A 24,151-nucleotide genomic window follows, 5' to 3' on the forward strand; every position below is an offset into this window, starting at 1 on the left:
GGGTCTCACTACTGGAATAGCAGAGGGTGCTGCAGGGCAGGAGTGAGGTGCACTGACAGAGCTGGGGGGAGGGGTCTCAGTACTGGAATAGCAGGAGGTGCTGCAGGGCAGGAGTGAGGTGCACTGACAGAGCTGGGGGGAGGGGTCTCAGTACTGGAATAGCAGAGGGTGCTGCAGGGCAGGAGTGAGGTGCACTGACAGAGCTGGGGGGAGGGGTCTCAGTACTGGAATAGCAGGAGGTGCTGCAGGGCAGGAGTGAGGTGCACTGACAGAGCTGGGGGGAGGGGTCTCAGTACTGGAATAGCAGAGGGTGCTGCAGGGCAGGAGTGAGATGCACTGACAGAGCTGGGGGGGAGGGGTCTCAGTACTGGAATAGCAGGGGGTGCTGCAGGGCAGGAGTGAGGTGCATTGGCAGAGCTGTGTGTGAGGGTCTCAGTACTGGAATAGCAGGGGGTACTGCAGGGCAGGAGTGAGGTGCACTGACAGAGCTGGGGGGGAGGGGTCTCAGTACTGGAATAGCAGAGGGTGCTGCAGGGCAGGAGTGAGGTGCACTGACAGAGCTGGGGGGAGGGGTCTCAGTACTGGAATAGCAGAGGGTGCTGCAGGGCAGGAGTGAGGTGCACTGACAGAGCTGGGGGGAGGGGTCTCAGTACTGGAATAGCAGAGGGTGCTGCAGGGCAGGAGTGAGGTGCACTGACAGAGCTGGGGGGGAGGGGTCTCAGTACTGGAATAGCAGGGGGTGCTGCAGGGCAGGAGTGAGGTGCACTGACAGAGCTGGGGGGAGGGGTCTCAGTACTGGAATAGCAGAGGGTGCTGCAGGGCAGGAGTGAGGTGCACTGACAGAGCTGGGGGGAGGGGTCTCAGTACTGGAATAGCAGAGGGTGCTGCAGGGCAGGAGTGAGGTGCACTGACAGAGCTGGGGGGAGGGGTCTCAGTACTGGAATAGCAGGGGGTGCTGCAGGGCAGGAGTGAGATGCACTGACAGAGCTGGGAGGGGGGGTCTCAGTACTGGAATAGCAGGGGGTGCTGCAGGGCAGGAGTGAGATGCACTGACAGAGCTGGGGGGGGGGTCTCAGTACTGGAATAGCAGGGGGTACTGCAGGGCAGGAGTGAGGTGCATTGGTAGAACTGTGCATGGAGGGTCTCAGTACTGGAATAGCAGGGGGTGCTGCAGGGCAGGAGTGAGGTGCATTGGTAGAGCTGTGTGTGAGGGTCTCAGTACTGGAATAGCAGGGGGTGCTGCAGGGCAGGAGTGAGATGCATTGGTAGAGCTGTGTGTGGAGGGTCTCAGTACTGGAATAGCAGGGGGGGCTGCAGGGCAGGAGTGAGGTGCATGGTAGAACTGTGCATGGAGGGTCTCAGTACTGGAATAGCAGGGGGTGCTGCAGGGCAGGAGTGAGGTGCATTGGTAGAGCTGTGTGTGGAGGGTCTCAGTACTGGAATAGCAGGGGGTGCTGCAGGGCAGGAGTGAGGTGCATTGGTAGAGCTGTGTGTGGAGGTCTCAGTACTGGAATAGCAGGGGGTCCTGCAGGCAGGAGTGAGATGCACTGACAGAGCTGGGGGGGGGGGGGGGGTCTCAGTACTGGAATAGCAGGGGGTGCTGCAGGGCAGGAGTGAGGTGCATTGGTAGAGCTGTGTGTGGGGGTCTCAGTACTGGAATAGCAGGGGGTGCTGCAGGGCAGGAGTGAGGTGCATTGGTAGAGCTGTGTGTGGAGGGTCTCTACTGGAATAGCAGGGGGTGCTGCAGGGCAGGAGTGAGGTGCATTGGTAGAGCTGTGTGTGGAGGGTCTCAGTACTGGAATAGCAGGGGGTGCTGCAGGGCAGGAGTGAGATGCACTGGCAGAGCTGGGAGGGGGTCTCAGAACTGGAATAGCAGGGGGTGCTGCAGGGCGGTGCACTGTGCCTCTCTTTCTTGCTTCTGGTATGGACATATGGTGCTTCCCTTTGCAGGCTTTGGGAAATGGCACATGGGAACAGGAAATCTGCCAGACCCCAGGGAAAGTAGGAGCAGCAGCCACCCTGCTTCCTGCCCCAGGAAGTCCGGCTCGGCTCTGCCATGCGGGAGGGGGCCTTTCCTGGGCGTGCAGAGTGCCTCGCGCCTCGGGGGTTTCCTGTCTGGCGCTGGGCAGGGGGTGGGCCGCGGCCCCGGGGAAGCCCTGGGCGTGGGGGACACACCTCGCGCGCGCGCGCGGGAGCGAGGAGGAGGAGCAGCAGCCGCCGCCGCGTGCAGGAAGCAGCCGGGGCAAGCCCGGGACTGCAGCGAGGCGCGCGCAGAGCCAGAGGGAAAGGGCCGTGCCCGCCGCCGCGCCTCAGCAAAACTTTCCGCCAGAGAGCGAGGCAGGAAGCCATGGCTCAGCAGCGCTACCGGAGCAACGCGGCCGTGCCCAGCGCCCTGGGGCCTTTCCGCCAGCGGACCGACTCGGAGGATAACCTCTACCTGGCAGTGCTCCGGGCCACCGAGGGCAAGAAAGGTAGGGCGGCCCGGCCAGGGCACGCTGGCGGCTTCTCTCTCCCAGGCACTGCTCTTCCTTTCTTAATGTGCTACAGTGCACCTATTTTAATGCCACTCCCCCGTTTTTAAAATATCTCTTTCCAGACTCCTCTTCCTTGTCAGTGCTGTATTCCAGGTTTGTGTAACCTGCACAGAGTTCTGATGAAGATTTGCCCTTTACTCGTTCATGGTCATGTTCCTGCTTTGTGTATGAGTGCGATGCCTGCATGGGGCTCTGATGAGGATCCACTCTTCGGCTGCCTGTGCTGTATTCATGCTGTATATGTATCAGTGTGACACCTTGATGGGGCTCTCTGATGGTCTGCTCTTCACCTCTCTGTGCTGTATTCATGCTGTATATGTATCCGTGTGACACCTTGATGGGGCTCTCTGATGGTCTGCTCTTCACCTCTCTGTGCTGTATTCATGCTGTATGTGTATCCGTGTGACACCTTGATGGGGCTCTCTGATGGTCTGCTCTTCACCTCTCTGTGCTGTATTCATGCTTTATATATGTGTGTGTGTGTGTGTGTGTGTGTGTGTGTGAAGCTTGCATGGGACTCTGATGAAGATCCACTCTTCAGCTGTCGGTGCTGTATTCGTGCTTTATGTATATCGTGATGTCTGCATGGGGATCTGATAAAGATCTGCTCTTCACCTCTCTGTGCTGTATTCATGCTGTATGTGTATCAGTGTAAGGCCTGTGAGGGGCTCTGATGAAGATCTGCTCTTTGCCTCTGTGTGTGTGTGTGTGTGAAGTTTGCATAGGGCTCTGATGAAGATCCACTCTTCAGCTGTTGGGGCTGTATTCATGCTTTATGTGTATCAGTGTGATGTCTCGATGGGGCTCTCTGATGAAGATCTGCTCTTCACCTCTCTGTGCTGTATTCATGCTTTATATGTATCAGTGCAAGGCCTGCGTAGGGCTCTGATGAAGATCTCTTCACCTGTCTGTGCTGTATGCATGCTTTATATGTATCAGCCTTCGTGAGGCTCTAATGATCTGCTCTTCACCTCTCTGTGCTGTATTCATGCTTTATATTTATTTATTTATTCATGCTTTATATGTATCAGTGCAAGGCCTGCGTAGGGCTCTGATGAAGATCTCTTCACCTGTCTGTGCTGTATGCATGCTTTATATGTATCAGCCTTCGTGAGGCTCTAATGAAGATCTGCTCTTCTCCTCTCTGTGCTGTATTCATGCTTTAGAGATATATATATATATATAATGTGTGTGTGTGTGAAGTTTGCATAGGGCTGTGATGAAGATCCACTCTTCAGCTGTTGGTGCTGTATTCATGCTTTATGTGTATCAGTGTGATGTCTCGATGGGGCTCTGAAGATCTGCTCTTCACCTCTCTGTGCTGTATTCATGCTTTATTTGCATCAGTGCAAGGCCTGCGTGGGGCTCTGATGAAGATCTGCTCTTCACCTTTCTGTGCTGTATTCCTGTTTTACATATATTTTACGATACCTGTAGGGGAATAGGAGTGGCTTGATAACCACAGCAGTGCCATCATTTTATTTGGCTTAGGAATGGTGGAAGTAACTTAGTAAGAGAATGCTATATTGCTTCTAAATACTAATATCTCTCCAGGAATGTCATACAGATCATCCGTTTTCCTAACCTGGCCGCCAGCGACTTTACTCCTTTTTTCGGTTCCTCCAATATTAAATCAGAAGAACTAAAGAAAAGCAGTATTTTGGAGCTCCTTGAGACTTGACGCGTGTTCCGGGGCAGGCGTTAATTTTGAAAGTAAAAATGAGCGTGTCAGGCGCACTTTTTTTTTCTTTGCATAGGTAGGTAATAGTGACTAGCCTCATCAAGATGAATTTACACGCGATGAGCTGATGCGGACGTGCATTTGGATGTGCTTAACCCCCTTTACTGCATAAGGGGTTTTGGACACGCGTGTAAAGCGGTGCCCTCGGCTGAGCGCGCTATATTGCATCGGCCTGTTTGACTGTAAGTTCTCTGATACAGGGACTTATCGTACTTGTTTATGATTTGTTGCGAAGTGCTCCGGTTTAGATGTCATATAAATGATAATTACAGCATTAGGTGGGGAACCGGGGTAACGTTACCAGCTCTAGATCCTGCTCGTTAGGGCAGTCAAAAGTGAGAGTGCTGCAGAGAGAACGCTCACAGCTTCTAGGCAAAAGGGGAAATATTCCTTGCTATTCCGAAGCTGGGTATCCACATTACAGCTGAATTTCCCATGCACGGCCCTGGTTCGTACCGTGCACGAGATGGGGGGTTCTCTAGAGTGTCCCAGCTCAGAGCACACGTGAACTGAGGCTCCTGTACAATGTCCCAGCTTGCACGAACCGAGGCATCTGTGGAGAGCCTTGAACCATAAGCACCCGTGAGAGTCCCGCATGATAACCCATGTGAATTGAGCTCACAATTTGTAGTTGATATTTTCGTGGAGAGAACCTTCAAGAGAGAGTTTAAGGAGAAGTGCATCTCTGGCCTTAAACTTTGGCTTCCTGCGCGGGTAAGGTGCCTTTTTGGTGGAGGAGAGGAGAGAGATTGTCTTCCACATGCGATCCCTCCCCCAAGGCTCTGGATTTCCCACACCCAGCAATGATAAGGATCCCTGGAATGTGAGCCAGAGGTGGATGCCATAAAGTGATGCATTAACCTGTGGCACAGAGGAGAGGGTGTGGTCAGCGGATGAGCCTAGGCATTCAAGGGCTTACTTAGGTTTCTCACTTACCTATCCAGGTGAGTAAGGTGCATAGCAGACCAGAGTCAAGGTCTCTGTATCTCTCTGCATTCTGAGAAACAATGTGTGAGGCTGAGTCCCTGGCTGCAGAGTGGAGAAACGGTGTGGGACTATCGGGGCCGAGACGGTAAAAAGTCACGGGAGAGCCGGCGAGCGCCAGCTCTCCCGACGCTCGCACAGGCCGGTGTCCTGGGCGCGCGATTCAGTATCGGCCCGTATGCAAATTAGGGCCCGCGGTAAAAGGAGGCGCTAGGGACACTAGCGCGTCCCTAGCGCCTCCTTTTTGACGGGAGCGGCGGCTGTCGGCGGGTTTGACAGCCGACGCTCGATTTTACCGGCGTCTGTTCTCGAACCCGCTGACAGCCACGGGTTCGTAAAATGGACGCCGGCAAAATTGAAGGTCCGTCTTCCAACCCGTGGGCAGATTTCTATTTATTTAGTTGTTTATTTTTTGATTCTTTTTAATTTTGGGGGCCTCCGACTTAATATCGCTATGATATTAAGTCGGAGGGTGTACAGAAAAGCAGTTGTTTTTTCTGCTTTTCTGTACACTTTCCTGGAGCTGGCCGAAATTTCTGAAAGTAAAATGTGCACCTTGGCTGCACATTTTACTTTCTGTATCGCGCGGGAATAATTAATAGGGCCATCAACGTGCATTTGCATGCTGAATGCGCTATTAGTTTCCGGGGGGGTTCGCCGCGTGTTTTCCACGCGCTATTACCCCTTACTGTATAAGGGGTAAAAATAGCGCGTGGAAAACGCGCGGCCAAACGGGGGCTGACAGTTCGCTCAGCCTGAGCGCACTTTACTGCATCGGCCCGTGTGCTGGGGATGGAAAAAGGACAGGAGAGCCAGGAGTAAGACTGGTAGAGGGAAGGGGGGCAGGTGATAGTCGTGTGAAAAAAAAACAGTTTGCGTACTCAGTGCGCAATGTGCGGTAAACCAGCGGAGCCTTAACGTTCGCGCGTGGAGGTTAAGTGGCTTCTGAAGGTGATCAAGAATAAAGGAGCTCTGTGAAGTCTGTCCAGGTTCACGATTTACGATTCTTGGGCATCTGGATCCGATTTGCGGTTCGCCCCATGTGACTGAAGCTCATTCCACAGTACTAATAACTTGTGTATCTTTCCATTTCCAACCACTGGCTACTGCATCCCGAGCCTTGCTCTGATTTCTCCATGAGGACTTGGCTAGCAGCCTTGGTATCCAGCAGCCTCAGCTGCGGCATCTGGTGTGAAATCCCTTTACTAGTCTTGAAGCCTTTGGGAGATGGGTGGGTGGTGGGAGAGGGTAGCCTTCGGCTTTCGGAAACGTGCAGAGGGGTCTCCAGCTCTTCCTGGTGTTGGGGCTGCGAGGGAATGAAGGGAGCCAGCACATGAACAGGGCTGCAAACGGCCAAACCCCGCAGCCCGCAGGATTATAGACACTGTCTGCTTTCCAAAAGCCTCGGCCCACTTTTTTTCATGATTCTCAGCAGATTTCTTCCGTGAGACTATGGATGTGGGAAGGGAGAGAGGGAGAATGAATGAGAGAGAGAGAGAAATTGTTTTGTAAGCAAAAGGGGATAGTGAGTGCGGTAGGCAGAGAGAGACAGTGAATGAATGGATGAGAGGGATGAAGAGATGGAGAATGGACAGGTTAGTAAAAGAGAGAACTCGTATGCTCACAATAGGTCAATTAAGCCAGAAGAAGCAGGGAGAGGAGGGAGGAGGGAGGAGACCCTGGGTTGCTGTGGAAGGTGCAGTAGAGTGCTTGAGAGCTGAATCACTCACAGGAGCCGTCTCCACTATCCCTGCCGTCTGAGTCAGTCTTCCTCTCCAGATGTGGCAGCTCCCGCTTTCCTGTCCCACTGTGAAGTCTGTGGTTGGCGGGTTGGACATCTGCCTGCAGGGGTGGGGGAGGGAGAAGGTGCTTAGCGTGGGCCCTGGGGCTCTTGTCTGTCTTCTGGTTTTCTCTTTTGGTTTTGCAGTAGCAATTGAGAAACTCTTGGGGAAAGTGTTAGGGACGGCAGAGGAAACTCTCAGCAGTGCCTGGGCCCCTGAGTGCTACGGATTAGATACTGTACATGCCTGGGCCCCTGAGAGCCACAAATGACGTGCCACGGATTAGATACTGTGCATGCCTGGGCCCCTGAGAGCCACAAATGACGTGCCACGGATTAGATACTGTACATGCCTGGGCCCCTGAGAGCCACAAATGACGTGCCACGGATTAGATACTGTACATGCCTGGGCCCCTGAGAGCCACAAATGACGTGCCACGGATTAGATAGGAATGCTGCCCGAGAGGGCCACGCCTTAGAAAGAGTGTCTGTGATGCTAGGATAATAGTCTAAACTGGACCTCTCTCTTCTCTTCCAGATGAACGGGACCGAGTGCAGAAGAAAACCTTCACCAAATGGGTCAATAAGCACCTCATCAAGGTGAGAGGAGAGTTGAGGGGAGGGGGGGTTGAGAGATGTCACTGAAGAGGGCGAGGAGGATGCTGTGGGAGAGACCCTGGAGGGAATAGGATTGGGAGATGTTTTACGATTATTTGTATAGCGCATACCGGAGACGTATAATGGATGTCACGGGGAGGGGGGGTGGGGGAGAGATCATTCGAGCAGGAATGGGAGGGGGGAGCAAATGGGGTGTTATATAGGAGAGGTGACGGTGAGATTTGAAGGACAAATTTAACAGTGTGTCCATGCAAGTACAGTGGATCGCAGGGTTAATGAAGGAGTCTGAAGTTACTCTGATTAAAGAACGGCCAAGCACATCCAAAACCTAATACTGAATCATGACAGAGGACCTTAATCAGGTCTGCAATATGAGGGTCTCTTCTACAAGCCCGAAATGTCAGCAGATGGGTTTGATTACAGATATTTCCAGTTCTTCAATATTCCTGGTCTAGTGGTGGCCACAGGCTTTTTGGTTTTCCTTCAGAGCAGAAGGAAACACCCCCCCCCCGGGATGGACACAGATTCCCTTCAGCGGCTATAAGGAAGCACATTTGACCTAACTGTTAGCCACGTTTGCTAGCATTACACAGCCCAAAAGGAAACAAATAGCAATATGTGGGGATGAGATGTGTTTAAATAAATACTTCTGTTTGTTTTTCACTAAAGAAGAGGATGGGAGAACAACTATTAGTTGTCCACAGATGATACATTTGAGAGCAGGACAGATACAGCAGCATTTACAGAAGAGAGGTTGTGTACAGTTAGAGAAACTGAAAGTGGACATGGCCATAGGGCCGGATGGGCTGCACCCTAGGATACTGAGGGAGCTCTGCAAGACTTGTTCAGTAGGATCTCTGCACGCAGGTGTGGGACTGGAGAGAAGGGCAGATGTGGGCTCTCTTCGGAGAAGTGGTAAGAGAAAAGCTTGGAAACAGGCCAGTTAGCCTTTCCTCAGTGGCGGTAAAATTGGAGACTGTACTGAAGGAAAGGATAACACTTGCCATACTGCGTCAGACCAAGGGTCCATGAAGCCCAATACCCTGTTTCCAACAGTGGCCAACCCGAGTCACAAGCACCGGGCAGGATCCCAAAAGGTTGATAAGAGTCCATGCTCCTTATCCCAGGGATAATCAGTGGATTTCCCCAAGTCCACCTTTAATAAAGGTTTATGGATTTCCTAGCATGGAGTCAGGACCAATGGGTTACGTGCTCCCCTGCCAGCGGATGGAGACGGAGTCAGGTTTCAAAGCTGACGTCACCTTAGATACACCCCTGCAGTGACCTCGGCCCTTCAGTATCTCTCCGCCTCCTGCGCGATGTGCCCGTGCTGTCCCCACGCCAGCACTGGTGGTTGAGCGGGATTGCGGTACTAATTAGAAGAACGAAAATTCACCCTTTAAATTGAAGAGAGCTCCAGCCCTGCTCTCCTGCGGTGATACCTAAAAGGTCCCTCCCCCAGCCTGAGAATTCCTGAGGCGATTTCCGAGATCCCTCCGAGATGGGCCTTGGTCCGTCCGGCAGCCGGTTCCCGGCGTGGACTTTGCTTGCTGAAGCAGCTGAAAGGCAGCGGGAGCAGGAAGCCGAGCACAGCGGTGACGGCCAGATCCCATTAGGGCAAGGGAAGGGGGTTTCCAAGCAGGTTGAGCGGCCCCCCCCCGATGGGCCAGGCCCCGCTTCAGGCTCGGTGGGCACGCCACGTGGCAGACCGCGGCGGCACCATCTTGTGCACAGTGTTGCGTGGCGCCATTTTCCCCCCATAGACCGTTGGTACGTGCGGTGCGGGTCGGCCCTGTCGCGAGCCTAACGTGCGCATACCTTCGCTCACCCGCGCACGCATATCTTCACACACAAGCGCACGCGTACGCTCGCACTTAAGGGCGCTTACATTTCAGTGCATTGGATCTGCGTACGCCCGATTCGAGTGCCGGCTGACCGCACAAGTTACTGTTTATTATGCTGCCTGCCCTATTAGGGCTACCCAGTCGGACCTGGAATCCTTCCTGCGTCAGCACTGTGAAGAGGCCCAGGGAAGGCTGGACCAGAACTTCTCCAAGCCCGGTCCCGCCCATTCGGAAGATGGGTCAGCCACAATCGTATCCAGGGGCACCCCGGATCTAAGTAATCCCGAGGCTGCATCCGCCTTGTGAGAGGGCAATTCTGTGGCGCCTACCCCAGTTCTCCCTGGGCTTAGGCATGGACCCGGTGGCCTTTTCTTGGTTAGAGTTTTTTTCAAGGCCTTCAATCCTTTGTGGAGGCACAGTCTGCTTCTGCCCGGGCCCAGACCAAGCCCCAGCCGGGAAGGCTTCACCAAGTGTATCCCTGATAAGGGGCCTGGACACCACGGACGACGAAGGGGATGCAGACTTGTTGGAGGATGGGGAAATCCCTCCAGGCTTGAAGCCATACTGGACCATGTTATGGTTTTTTCCACAGAGATGAATTGCTGGCCCTGATTTTCCAGACCCTGAAAACTCTGGGAGTCCCCGGCTCGGACCCTATGGAAGAACCAAAGTAGAATCCCATCCTGATGTCTCTACAGAAAGCCTCTTGCTATTTTCCGATGCTGGAAGGCATCCAGGAATTGATTGACCTGGAATGGGATGCCCCGGAAACCAGCTTTAAAGGAGGTCAGGCATTGGAGGCCCTGGACCCTCTGGACCTGACAGCCAGAGAATGCCTGCGTTTTCCCAAAGTGGACGCCCTGCTCTGTGCTGTTTCGAATTGAAAACCATCCCAATGGAGGGAGGAGCGGCCTTGAAGGATGTGTAATGATAGGTGGTTGGCGTCCATCCTTAAGTAAGCCTTCAACGTGACATCAATAGCACTTCAGATTGCTTCCTGTGCCTGCTTCTCTTGAGAGAGGCAGATGGCTGAGGGGCACATTCCAGAGAGGCGATGGAGCCCGCCACAGCCTTTCTAGCGGATGCAAGCTCTGACCTAATCTGTACCTCAGCCAGCGGAGTGGCCTCAGTTTTGGTGGACGAAAGACAACTATGGCCGTGAAATTAGTTAACAGACATGACCTCTAAGGCAAACCTCACAAAGATGCCCTTTAAGGGATCCCGCCTATTCGGAAGCGAATTGGAAAAGCTAGCCAATAAGTGGGGTGAATCTCCAGTGCCTCGGCTACCGGAAGATAAGGAAAAGAGGTCGCAGTGCCCCTCACCTATGAGGGATTGGACAAGGGGCTCCCAGCGCTTTCGGCCCTACAGAAACTTGTCATTTCAGACATCTTTGCCCTTGGGACGGTCTCAGTCCTTTCGGAGCTGACAACCTAAAAGAGGGACTGGTTCAGGCTCTGGTTCGGCCCGAAATTCCCAATGACATTTTGCCGACCTATCCATGGGGTGAGGAGATAGGGGGTCGATTATCCCTCTTCTATCAGAGGTGGGCCGAGATCACGTCAGACAAATGGGTACTGGATATCATACGAGAAGGATATGCTCTGGAATTTTGCAGCATCCCTCGGGACATGTTCATGATGTCGCCTTGCCACTCCCAGCACAAGAAAGTGGCAGTGAAATCTACGTTGATAAGGCTCCTCAGTTTGAGGGCTATAACTCTGGTACCTACACCCCAGGAAAATATGGGGCGTTATTCCATCTATTTCATCGTACCCAAGAAGGTGGGTTCGTTTCGCCCCATCCTGGATCTCAAGAGCGTCAGTCATCCTCTGCTGATAATTCACTTCCGCATGGAAACTCTTCACTCTGTCATAATGGCCGTACAACTGGGAGAGTTTCCTATGCTTTGTGGTAGTGGGCCGCCATTATCAGTTCCGGGTATTGCCCTTTGGCCTGGCAACTGCCCCCAGAACATTCTCCAAAATTAATGGTGGTCGTGGCGGAGGCAGTGAGGAAAGAAGGGATCCTGGTGCACCCTTACTTAAATGACTAGCTGATCTGGGCAAAGTCATTGGAAGAGAGCCTCCAAGTGATCAGCAGGGTCAGGTCCCTGCTTCAGGAACTTGGTTGGGTAATGAACATGGAGAAGTGCAGTCTCATGCCCTCCCAGTCCTTAGAGTACCTGGGAGTCTGGTTCGACACCAAGCAGAACAAAGTCTTCCTCCTTCCCTCAAGGATAAGGAAACTGATGTGCCACGTACGGCAGTTGACAAACACAATGTGCCCCAGGGGGTGGAGCTATCTCCATGTCGTCAGCCTGATGGCATCAACCCTGGAGGTAGTACCGTGGGCGAGGGCACACATGCGGCTCTCCAACGCTTCCTGCCGTCATGTTGGAACCCACTGTCTCAAGACTACTCGATTTGTCTCCACTTACCGATGGATGTATGTTCTTGGCTCCAAGCAAGGGTGTAAGCTTGTCCCCACCAAACGGGCTAGTCCTCATGACTGATGTGACTCTCCGAGGGTGGGGAGCTCACTGTCAGGAATTGACAACCCAGGGGTGATGGACCAAGGAAGAAGTGCACTGGAATATAAACCGCCTGGAAGCCCGAACTGGCAGATTAGCATGTCTGCAATTCAGCCACAGACTCAGGGCCATGCAGTCTGCGTGATGTCAGACAATGCAACAACAGTAGCCTACATCAACCACCAGGGAGGAACCAAAAGCCACCAAGTATCTCTGGAAATACACCCCCTTATGGAATGGGCGAAGTTAAATCTACAAGGGATCTTGGCCTTCCACGTCACAGGAAAAGACAACATCAGAGCAGACTTTCTCAGCAGGGAGAGTCTGGATCCAGGGGAACAGGCGTTGTCAATTGGAGCCTTCCAGCTCCTAGTAAATTGCTGGGGCCTCCCTTCCATTGACCTACTTGCCACATCTCACAAGGAGAAGGTCCCCCGATTCTTCAGTCACACAAGAGATCAGCGCTGCCAAGGGATCGATGCCCTTGTCCAGACCTGGCCAGAGGAGAACTTGCTGTACACCTTCCTCCCATGGCCTCTGCTGGGCAAGTCATTCGCAAGATCGAATGCCACAGAGGATTAGTCCTTCTGGTGACCCAGGATTGGCCCAGGCGCCCGTGGTATGCAGATATGCGAAGGTGGAGAGCCCATATGCCTCCCCCCGCACAGGGACCTTCTCCATCAATGTCCGATCCTTGATGAGGACCCAACTCGGTTTTGTCTTATGGTCTGGCCTTGAGAGGGCTCACCTGATGAAGCATGGATATTCGGCAGCAGTAATTGCCACCTTGCTCCATGCGCAGAAGTTCTCAATGTCCTTGGCGTACTTGCGGATCTGGAGAATATTTGAGGCCTGGTGCGAGAATGCGGGTGCCCCCTCGGACGACCAAGATCCCCATGATTCTGGAATTTTTACAGGATGGCCTGAAGAAAGGGTTGTCCCTCAAGTCCTTGACGATCCAGGTGGTGGCTCTCTCCTGTTTCAGGGGCGAGATGAACGGAGCCCACCTGTCGATGCATCTGGACTTGGCCTGTTTCCTAAAAGGGGTTAAACACCTCCAACCACCCTTAAAGTGGCTGGTCTGCCTATGGAACCTCAACCTAATATTGGATTTTTTAGCAGGGCCTTTCCTTCGGCCACTGTGCAGTCTATCTCTACGCCTGTTAGTGCTGAAGACTGTATTCTTGGTGGCGATATGCTCGGCTCGGTGCATCTCTGAACTATAGGTGCTGTCATGTCGGGAGCCGTTCCTCCGGTTGACTCCAGGAACTTTACAGCTTCGCAACATTCCTTCCTTCTTGCCAAAGGTAATCTCGGAGTTTCACCTGAACCAGTCCATTTCCTTACCGTCCCTGGATAGACGCAAGGACACATAAAACTGCCGCCTTCTACGCCACTTAAACGTCAGTAGGCTTTTAGTACAGTCCTGGAACGTTCAGAACCGGTGCGCAAGACGGACCACTTGTTTGTTCTTCATGGCGGAAGGAGACGAGGCGAAGCAGCTTCACGAGCTACCATAGCTCGCTGGATTAAGGAAGTGATCATGGGAGCTTATGTAGAGGCAGGGAAGCCTTTACCCCTTCAGGTTAAAGCCCATTCCACTACACCGAGGCAGTATCCTGGGCGGAAGCTAAACTACTGTCTCCCGTCGACCTCTGCCGAGCAGCGACGTGGTCTTCCTTGCACACCTTCTCTCAGGCCTGGATGTGCAGGCCCGAGAGGACACAGCCTTTGCCAGGTTGGTGCTAACTGGACCGAGGGCAGCCTCCCGCCCCGTATGGGAGTAGCTTTTGTACATCCCATTGGTCCTGAATCCATCTGGCTACACGCTAGGAACTGGAGAAATTACTTACCTGATAATTTTGTTTTCCTAAGCGTGAACAGATGGACTCAGCATCATCCCGCCCACGGCTGCCCATGAACGGTACCAAGGAATCGTCCATGGGGTGAATCTCGATTCCAAGAGGTTATGGGTAAGCCGCTGCCCTATCCCTAGATCAGAGCATCTATAATATTGCTGGGATTCAGCGCTTATGTTTGGTTGAGTACAATTACGGTTACCAGTTTTTAATCAAGTTTTTAATTGAGCTATTAGGTTGTATTCAAATTTATTCAGGTTTTTCAATAGTATGTCCACAGTGGCTTTTGAAGAGATTACTGAATGGCTGAGGTCACTACAGGGATGTATCTAAGGTGATGTCAGCTTTGAAACCTGATTCTGTCTCCATCTGCTGGCAGGGGAGCACATAACCCATTGGTCCTGAGTCCATCTGTCTACACTAAGGAAAACAAAATTATCAGGTAAGCAAGTTCTCCATTTTTCCTCCAGAAACTTGTCCAAACCTTTTTTTAAACCCCGATACTGTCATGGAGTGTGTGTCCTTATGCTCTGCATTGGTTGATGTAGTCTAGCAGGTTAACCCCACTCGGCCTACGCTGACAGCAGGAGGACATGCTCAGGGACGAGGGCCGGGCTCACCTATACCAACCCCTTTTGCCTGCATTTTGAGCCCTTGGGTTGCTGGGAGCCAGCAGGACTTGGGCAACGGTGCCAAGGCGAATGGAGAAGGCAGTGTCAAGGAAGAGGTCAAGGTTTGGGCAGGCGGAGATCAAGCAGGGTCAGAATCCAAGAATCGATCAGAGAGGGACTAGACAGGGAAGACGAGCACAAGCACAGACAAGACAGCACCGAGACAAGAAGGACAAGGACAGACGAGATGTGGATTGGAAAGGAGCAGGGAGGAGAGGAGCTGGACTTGGAGGCAAGCAGGAAGGAAAGGCAAAACAAGGCAAGGCTGGGCAAGATGGCAACTGATACTGCAGGTCAGAAGCAGGCAGGAGAACCTCTTGCGAAGGCACCAGCTGAGAACACAGTGAGGGTTTAAATATGCCACTGTGCTCACATCCTCAGAAGGTGCCATTCCCCTCATTCCTGCCACAAGACCTTCTTCACATTGTGTGTGGTGTGCATACATGCACTTAGAGATGACCTTGGGTGGAAGGGTGCATGGTAGCATCCTGGGTTGCGTGTGTCTAGGTTGTGGGGTTGACCCAGAACTGGCCGAACATTACAGTACCCTCCCTGCTAAGCCCCCTTCCCAGGCCTCTGGCCTTAGGCTCCCTGGTATTCTCTCCAGGGCCGAACCCCTTCCAGGAGATGAGTTAATACAGTTTTCCCCTGATGTATCTGGAATCCAAAATGGGCTGCTTCTGAGATTGCTTTGGTGCCATTCTCCTGATTCCCTCCGTGAAGCCTTCTTAACAGGATGTGTGAGGTGTGCACACACTCGCTAGGGGGCGGCCTCGGGCACGAGGAAAGATGGCAGTGACCTGGGGTGAATGCAAGTGTTCAAAATCTTAAAATCACAGATATTAATAAAGCATTAGACAAGTATACAAATGTCTTCCCTTGCTCCTCTACAAAAAATACCAATTTATTTATTTAAAATTAATTCTGTCGCTAAAAAATTTTTTTTTAATCAATTACATAATCTGTCTCAACCTCAACCTGATTCTCTTAAAAACATTAAAATCATAAATACAAGACTGTACAACTGTATATATACAACTGTATATTACAGAAACCAAGGTGCATACATAATCTCACCTGAGCTCAAAAAAGAATGACCTGACAAGTTTTCTGAAGTTCAATAAAGACGGATCTGCTTTGACAATATCCGGAAGAGTAGTCCAGATCGTTGGCCCTTGACCATAAAATGGGTGCTCTCTGAATTCATCCGGCCTAATTGCCTTAAATGATGGAACACAGAGCAACTAACGAGACTCGGACCGCAAACTCCTAACGGGCTGATATAACTTTAAAGCTGCATTTAAAGTAGGAGGTGCTAGACCACAAACTCCTTTATAGCACAGCGTAATTGTTTGAAATTTAATCCGCCAAATTATGGGAAGCCAGTGAAGTTTAACCCAAATGGGAGAGATGCGAGCAGCCGCATTTTGTACCAATTGCATGGCACGAACGATGGAACTGGGGAAACTAAATACATATTATTCATGATAGTGGGCTCGCTCCAGTCTTGTGGATTGCAGGATCCAAAATAGCATGGTTTTTCCACAAGCAGATCACGTCAGACAAATCTCATTGATGATTTCTTTGGTTGGGTGGCTGGAGAATTAGAGAGAGAATTTGCACTGGACAGTGGTTTACTTGAATTTCTGCAAAGCTTTTCACACTGTCCTGCATGGGAGGCTCATCCAATAAACTGATTAGCCTGGGGAGAGAGACCTTGGGGTGATGGTGTCTGATAATCTCAAGGTAGCAAAGCAGTGCGAAAAGGCCATGGCCAGAGCCAGGAGGTTGCTTGGATACACGGGGAGAGGCACGAATTAGTAGAAAAAAAAAAGAAAAGATGATTCCTCTTCACGGGTCATTGATGAGGCCCCACCTAGAATATTGTGTTCAGCTCTGGAGGCCGCTATCTCAGAAAGGATAGAGACAGGCTGGAGACGGTCCAGAGAAAGGAAACACAAAATGGTGCAGGGTTTGTACAGGAAGGCCTGTGATCTGAGGCTGCGGGATCTCAATATATAAGCCCTAGAAGAGACCGGAGATGGGGGAATATAATACAGACATTTAAACACCTGAAAACAAACCCTTTTCAGTGGAAAGGTAGCTGTAGAACTCCATGATGTGAAGGTGCAAGGGGGTAGACTCGGGAACAATTTCAGGAAATATTTTTTCACGGAGAGAGTAGAGGATGCTTGGAATGCCCTTCTGGTGGAGGTGGTTGAGTCTAAAAAAGCATGGGATCCCTGGTAGCACAGAGGTTTCCTGGTGGCAAGAGAGTAGTAATAAAATACTCTGGTAACCAGCATGGAGTGGCAAATGTAGCCTAAAATAGCAGCGCTATGACGGCATGGTGCTTCCTGGAGGGCATGGGGCAGCCTGCACAGAGCGGTAGTTACGACCCTAAAAGACCCAGAGGGCGAGTGGGTGTCTGGTCCCATGCGTACATTTCTAAGCATATCTGCCCTAAGTGGAGCAGTCACTAATGGGCAGATTGGATGGGCCATTTACTCTGCTAGGATGCACTCTGTAGCGTGTTGCTATCCTTATAAAGTGGATCCCCTTTTTGGTGTTGTCATATGTTCAGCCATACCAGTGACGCTGGCGCACTTTGTGATGTCTTCCGGCATTGTTAGTGCTGGCTTGCTATTGGTTGGTGCCATGTGATGTAATGACTGCACTGCCGCAGGGTTCTGACGCAAAGACACATGATGTTATCCGACCAAGCAAGGCTCGATTCTTCTCAACTATTTAATTAAGTAATAACATGAGGGATTTAAGAACATAAGAACATGCCATACTGGGTCAGACCAAGGGTCCATCAAGCCCAGCATCCTGTTTCCAACAGTGGCCAAACCAGGCCATAAGAACCTGGCAAGTACCCAAAAACTAAGTCTATTCCATGTAACCATTGCTAATGGCAGTGGCTATTCTCTAAGTGAACTTAATAGCAGGTAATGGACTTCTCCTCCAAGAACTTATCCAATCCTTTTTTAAACACAGCTATACTAACTGCACTAACCACATCCTCTGGCAACAAATTCCAGAGTTTAATTGTGCGTTGAGTAAAAAAGAACTTTCTCCGATTAGTTTTAAATGTGCCCCATGCTAACTTCATGGAGTGCCCCCTAGTCTTTCTACTATCCAAAAGAGTAAATAACCGAGTCACATCTACTCGTTCAAGACCTCTCATGATCTTAAAGACCTCTATCATATCCCCCCTCAGCCGTCTCTTCTCCAAGCTGAACAGCCCATCTCAATGGGCCTGCACCAACTGAAGAACAGCAAGGAGGTAGGAACCGAGGAGTCAGTGGCCTCTTCTGTTGGAGATCCTCTGCCGTGGTCAGCCTATGATGGACCACATCTGCATTACGCTACCTCTTAAAAGGGGAGCATTTTAGGAGAGTTACTGCTTAAGAGAGGCTGCTGTGGGAAGGAGGAGGAAGGGAGTTGAGAAGGAGGCTGTTGTGGGGAGGTTGAAGGAGAGCCTGCAACTGCTGGGGGCAGGTTTGAGAAAGAAGGAGGCTATTATGGGGAGTGAGAGAGGAGGAGACTGCTGGGGATAGGTGGGAGAGTTTGAGAGACCGCAGACAGAGTTTGGAGAGAGAGCATGGAGGCACAAGATAGAGGGGATTGAAAGAGAAAGAGAGAACATGGTGGAGACATGATGTCATTGGCAAGTGCCAGTCCATAGTGTTGTTGGGCCACAGCCCTGCGCAGAAAAATTTGTCTGCTCTCTTCTCGCTCCTTTTGCTCCAAAGTGGTCCACACTTAAAAATTAGTGAAGACCGCTGCTTTAATGCAACGCCCGACCTTCCTTGATAAAACTCAGTGCAGTGGTCTATGCCACTAAAGACCAGAGCCTGAGTGATAGGTTTTAAATCACATAATTTTATGTATCATTTGCAAAGACAAAGATGCCACATGTACCACCTGAGATATCTGCACATAGACTACTACTACTACTACTGCTACTTAACATTTCTATAATGCTACAAGGCATACGCAGCGCTGTACAAAAAAGCATTAAAAAAACCAGTCCAGGCTCAGTAGAGCTTACAATCTATTAAGGCAAACATAGAAGACAAGAGACGTGAGTCATTTCATAAAATAATACAATGGATATAAAGGAAAAGAAAATCAGTTAATCAGATTAAAATTAGATAATTTGAAACATTTAAACATCTCTTGAAAGATTTCCTGCTTCACCGTGCTTTCAGCGTATTTTAAAAAAGTCCAGCAGTCTTGAACAAGATGACTTCCTTATCCTATAAGATGGATATGATTTGCTTTATTAAGCAGTGTTTGGGCTATTTTTGAACAAAGTTTTAGTCCAATATTGTTTCTATGAAACTAATGGTATATTTGTTTATGTTTATTGTCCGTAATGTATATGATTTAATTACATTGTGTATGTTTTTATTGTGAATCGCCTAGACCTTTTTGTGATAGGCGATCAATACATTTTAATAAAATGGAAAAAGTAGCCAATCAGGCCTAAGATTTAAAAAACAGCCTCAAAAAGTTGGGTCTTTAGATGGGATTTAAACACAGCAAGAGAGGAGCATGAAGCACCAATTCAGGAAGACTATTCTAAGCACATAGTGTAGGCAGGTGGAAAGCATGGAGTCTGGAATTGGCAGTAGAGGAGAAGTGCACGGATAGGAGTGACTTGTCTGATGAGCAGAGTGCACGTGAAGGAGTATAGAGAAGAGAGGAGAGGTAGTGAGGTGAATTTAAGACAGATTGCAGCGGAGAGAGATGGCTCGCTGGGAGACCTGTGAGGAGCAGGTTGCAATAGTCTAAGTGGGAGGTGATGAGAGATTGGATAAGGGTTCTGGTAGTGTGTTTAGAAAGGAAGGGGACAGATTTTGGCAGTGTTAAAAGGAAAGAAACGGCACAGTTTTAGCAGTTTTTTGGATATGCGTAGAGAAGGAGCGAGAGGAGTTGAAGATGACTTCTAGGTTACGGGCCGAGGGTTATCGGGAGGATGACCGTGTTATCCAAAAAAAAAAAATAGAGAAAGGAGGAAGAGGGGAGGTAGGCTTGGGAGGGTTGGAAGGTGAGCTCTGTTTGGCCATGTTGAGTTTAAGGTGATGGTGGGACATCCAGGCGGAAATGTCAGACAAGCAGGGTGAGATTTGGGACTGGATTTCTAGTGAAATTTCACCTTAGGCTTTAGCCATAAACAGGTTATTGGAAACTTTGGTAAGGGCTGTTTCAGTTGAATGTAGAGGGTGAAAACCAGACTGGAGGAGGTCAAGAATGTCTTGAGCTGTAAGAAAGTCAAAACAGCAGCAGTGAACAGCACATTCAAGTAGTTTGGAGGCAGAAGGGAGATGGGACGATAGTTGGCAGGACAGACAGGATCCAGTGAGGGGGGTTTTAAGGCGCGGTCTGATCACATCTTGTTTCAAGGCAGCAGGAACAGTAGCAGTGGAGAGTGATAGGTTGAGGATGTGCCAGATGGAAGGGGACGACTGCAGTGGAGATGGAGCTGAGGAACTGGGTGGGGAAGGGTTCCGAGGAACAAGTGAGTTTGGGGGAAGAGGGAAGAGCAGTTTTCTCCACCGTGACCTCAGGAAAGGAGGAGAAAGTGACAGAGGGGAAGGGTAGAGGAAAGAAGTGGGGAGAGGCAGGTAAAGGTGACCTGCTGGAGAAGTCAAGCCTAATTTTGTGAACCATGTCATGGAAGTAGATAGCCATAGTCTGGGCAGAGCGTGCAGGAGACGTGAGGGAATTGAGTATGGCAAAGAAACGGCAAGGGTTGGATGTAAGAGTTTGTCAGATGGACGTAGTAGTCCTGTTTGGCAAATGCAATAGCAGACCGGAAGGTGAGCAGCATGAATTTGAAACGTGCGAAGTCGGCATGGAATTTTAGCAAGAGACGTTCTGCAGAGCAGGCCAGCAGCATAGGGAGCAAATCGTAGGGGTGAGCCAAGGCTGGGGTTTAGTGCACCTTCCAGGAGGGGCAAGAGTGTCTGAGGCTGAAGAGAGTATAGTGTAAGGAGAAACTGCTTCATCAACAGATTCAATGTTGTGGAGGCTCGGAGAGATGAAAGATACAAGGGCATAGATAGTGAAGGATCTAGGAAGACCCCCAAACTCTGCACTTTCAGGTCCATCTTCAGAAGTTATCCGGCTAAATGAATATTTGGGCACCTCTCTGGCTAAAATGTAGCCGGATAGCTTAGGGGCGTTTTGGGGAGAGTTACGTAGTCAGCTAACTCTGATATTCAGAATTATCCGGCTAGGTCTGGTCGCACCAGAGAGCTGCCCTAAAGTTAGCTGGATAAAGTTATTTGGCCAACTTTAAGACAGCTGGCTGTATTCAGTAGTGCGTTGGAACTATTGAACATACCTCCAAAGTTAGCCGTATCTGGGCAGTGACTGAGTATGGCCCTCGTAACTCTACCCGTGAAACAATAGGAGCTCTGCCGTAGCATCTCAGATTTGTCTAGGTTCAGTTTCAGCTTGTGATCAAAAAGCCAATCTTAAGACATTCATTTAAGTCAGCCACCCCCAAAGACTGATGTGCCTTCATGTAACGTGGTAAATGATGGTAGAAAAAGATCCACGTGATCCATCCAGTCTGCCCAACAAGCTTTCTTTGTTTATTCTTAATATAGTAACTGCTGCTGCGTACAGGTCACCCCTTATCTCCCTTTCCATCCTTTAGCCACCAGGGATTCTCTGTTTTTATCCTTTCTGAATTTCGTTACAGTTCTCGTCTTCACCTCCTCTACCAGGAGGCATTCCACCTGCCTTTCTGGGAAGAAATCTTTCCTGAGGTTGTTCCTGACTTCACCTCCTCAGAGCTTCATATTATGACCCCTGGTTTTACAGCTTTCCTTCCGTTGGGAACGGCTCGGTTCCCATGCCTCATTTAAATGTCTGTATCACACCTCCCAGGATCCTTCAGTCTCATCTCATACGGCTTTTGATGCAGACCCCACATCATTCTGGTTACCTTTTGGACCGCTTCCATTCTATAAAGCTTGAATGAACAGATACAAAAGCACTCTGAATGGAAAAGTATCACGATTCAAGGATAGGTATAAATGATAAAGCTGTCCCCAGCAGAGACGACTGTGATGGCGTCGATGGCATTATTAGTTCAGAGGTTTCGGGGACTCTCCTATATTACCTTTGTGCCAATTCCTCGTAGAGCGATGAGCCTGTCTGCACCTAAAATAACTACGGTAGGTACCATTGAAAGAACTGATCTCTCTTGATCGCTGTTCGAAGCACAGTCTGAAGAGGCATGGAAAGTAACTCGCTTATTACCAACTTTAAAAAAAACAAACAAACAAGGAATGTGAATAACACCCTGGCACAGTAATTATTCTCATTGTGCTGTTATGTATTCAATGTAAACTCTTCCAGCTCTCCAGGGAACTAATCCTTCAACTTCTGTAAAGCTGAATAGGAAGAATCAAAGAAATCTGCCACAGACTCATTTTTCAAAGTAGCAGCAGCTTCCACCTAAAATGGCTTAATGACCAAGGCATTAGCTTTAGCAGTATCGAGGATGAGGTCCAAACGTGGAGTGGAAGAGTGTCTAAAGTTGGCAGAGCTCAGTGGTTAGAACATTACGATGAGAGCGAGGGAAGCCAGGGCTCAAAATCCTGCTTCTCCCACTGACACTGCCTGTGACCTTAGGCAGGGCAGTTCCACCTCTCTTGCTCCAGGCTTACTCAGCTTGTAAGCCCTCTGAGGCAGGGACCTAGCTACTGCATCTGAATTCGAACTCGCCTTGAAGGAAAGACTAGCACTTAAACCCAAGAGCACTCATTCAAGAGTGCATCCACTGGCGCTCCGGCTGTGTGAGCTCCGTGACTGAAGAGCGTCTGACAATGTAAAAAACACAACGTCTGAACAGTAAGGATCCTCCCAGCGAAAGCGGGCGTGCAGCCTCTGAACCGGATCTGAAAGGGTTAAACCCAAGAGCACTCATTCAAGAGTGCATCCACTGGCGCTCCGGCTATGTGAGCTCCGTGACTGAAGACAATGTAAAAAACACAGCGTCTGAACAGTAAGGATCCTCCCAGCGAAAGCGGGCGTGCAGCCTCTGAACCGGACCTGAAAGGGTTAAGCTATCTTCCACTCCCACCCAACCTTTCCTTCTAGTGACACAGAAACAGGATTGACAAGGCCAGCAACATTGAACACACTCTCTGTGCTGCATCATCTCAGTCCTCCAGTATTTTCAGCCCCTGCGCTCTCTGCATTTGACTGGAGTCTCCCCTGGTATTTTTGGCCCCTGTCCACTCTGCATTTCGCTGGATTTTCCCCTGATATTTTTGGCCCCTGTCCACTCTGCATTTCGCTGGATTTTCCCCTGATATTTTTGGCCCCTGCCCTCTGCATTCTGCTGAAGTCTCCTCTGGTATCTTCAGCTCCTCACATGGATTCAGTCATGTGGACCCTGTCACATGCATCGGCTCCCAGTGTAGTGAAACCAGAGGAATGCCGGTTTCTTGTCCTTTTCTATATACCCCATTATCGCTGAGGACTTGAAATTCTTACCAATCAAAGCTCAAGCGTTGGCGTTTCTCTACCTTAAGAGCACACGCCTTGCTGTGGAAGGCGAATGGCATGGAATCTGAGGTGCCCGAATTCGGTATGGCACCCAGTGATAAGGTGCGACCGGACATGTCATGCCGTCAGGAAGGAGGTCGAAGCTCCTTGCACTGGCAGCAGCAGGGTGGCGTTGTCCTACGACAGGGACACACCTTCCACGGCTGGTGTTGTCTCTGACTTGAAGTGTGAACAGCGTTCTTAAGTCAGTTTGGTTTTTTTTTTTCCCCAATTTTTTTTCTAAATCAGATGGAAATTATTAATGAGTGCTGAATTCCTCACTCCAGTTCGGCTATCAGTAAACATTTTTCTCTGTCTGAATTCACACAACGCCTGGTAAAGGAAACCTGCCCAGTAAGGCGGCGATTACATGTATGTGTGAAGGACACCTTTCCCATCAAGCTGCGATGCGTGTGGTGTAGAGGAGTCTTGCCCTCCCATCAGGCTGTAATCTGTGCGTCATGTGAAGGAGACCTGCTCTCTTGTTTAGGCTGTGATCATGTGAACAGTGTGAAGAGACCTGCCCTCCTCCCAGTCTGGGTGAAAGAGACCAGCCCTCCCGTCAGGTTTTGATCACATGTGCTGGCACCTTTTCACGTCCCTCAGCCGTCTCTCAAGTCTCTTTCACCTCTTCCACAGATTCCTCGTGCTTACATCTGGAATAAACCTTTACTGTAAACTTTGCTTATGTTTTATTTTGGAGGAAATGGTGGAAGTTAATGGGTTAAGGAGAAGTCCTGTCACATCTGGATCTCAACTGTTTCACTGTATTCTGAGAGAAAAGAGAATTCTCCAGTTCACACCTGAAAATGCCACCTGCAGAAGCAAAATACAAGTCTCTGCTTCAGGCATCTGTTAAATACACTGCCTTGCACTGATCAGTGTGTTACAGCACTGTTGTGCATTCATCACTAATTAATTACAGTTTAATACAGCATCGCCATGCATTGATTGCTAATTAGTGTAACGCAGTACTATGTGTACTAATGAAAATGTATTGTAACACAGTA

General features: G+C 50.2%; 1 protein-coding gene across 1 annotated transcript in view; it reads left to right on the forward strand.

Moving 5' to 3' along the window:
- The window catches only part of PLEC (plectin), a 443,280-nt gene that overhangs the window by 132,387 nt on the left and 286,742 nt on the right, over positions 1–24,151 (forward strand). The window contains 1 exon segment of the mRNA XM_029592256.1: positions 7,578–7,639. Within this exon segment, the coding sequence (XP_029448116.1) occupies positions 7,578–7,639 (62 nt within the window).

This window comes from Rhinatrema bivittatum, chromosome 2, assembly GCF_901001135.1.
Source record: "Rhinatrema bivittatum chromosome 2, aRhiBiv1.1, whole genome shotgun sequence".
Taxonomy (NCBI): domain Eukaryota; kingdom Metazoa; phylum Chordata; class Amphibia; order Gymnophiona; family Rhinatrematidae; genus Rhinatrema; species Rhinatrema bivittatum.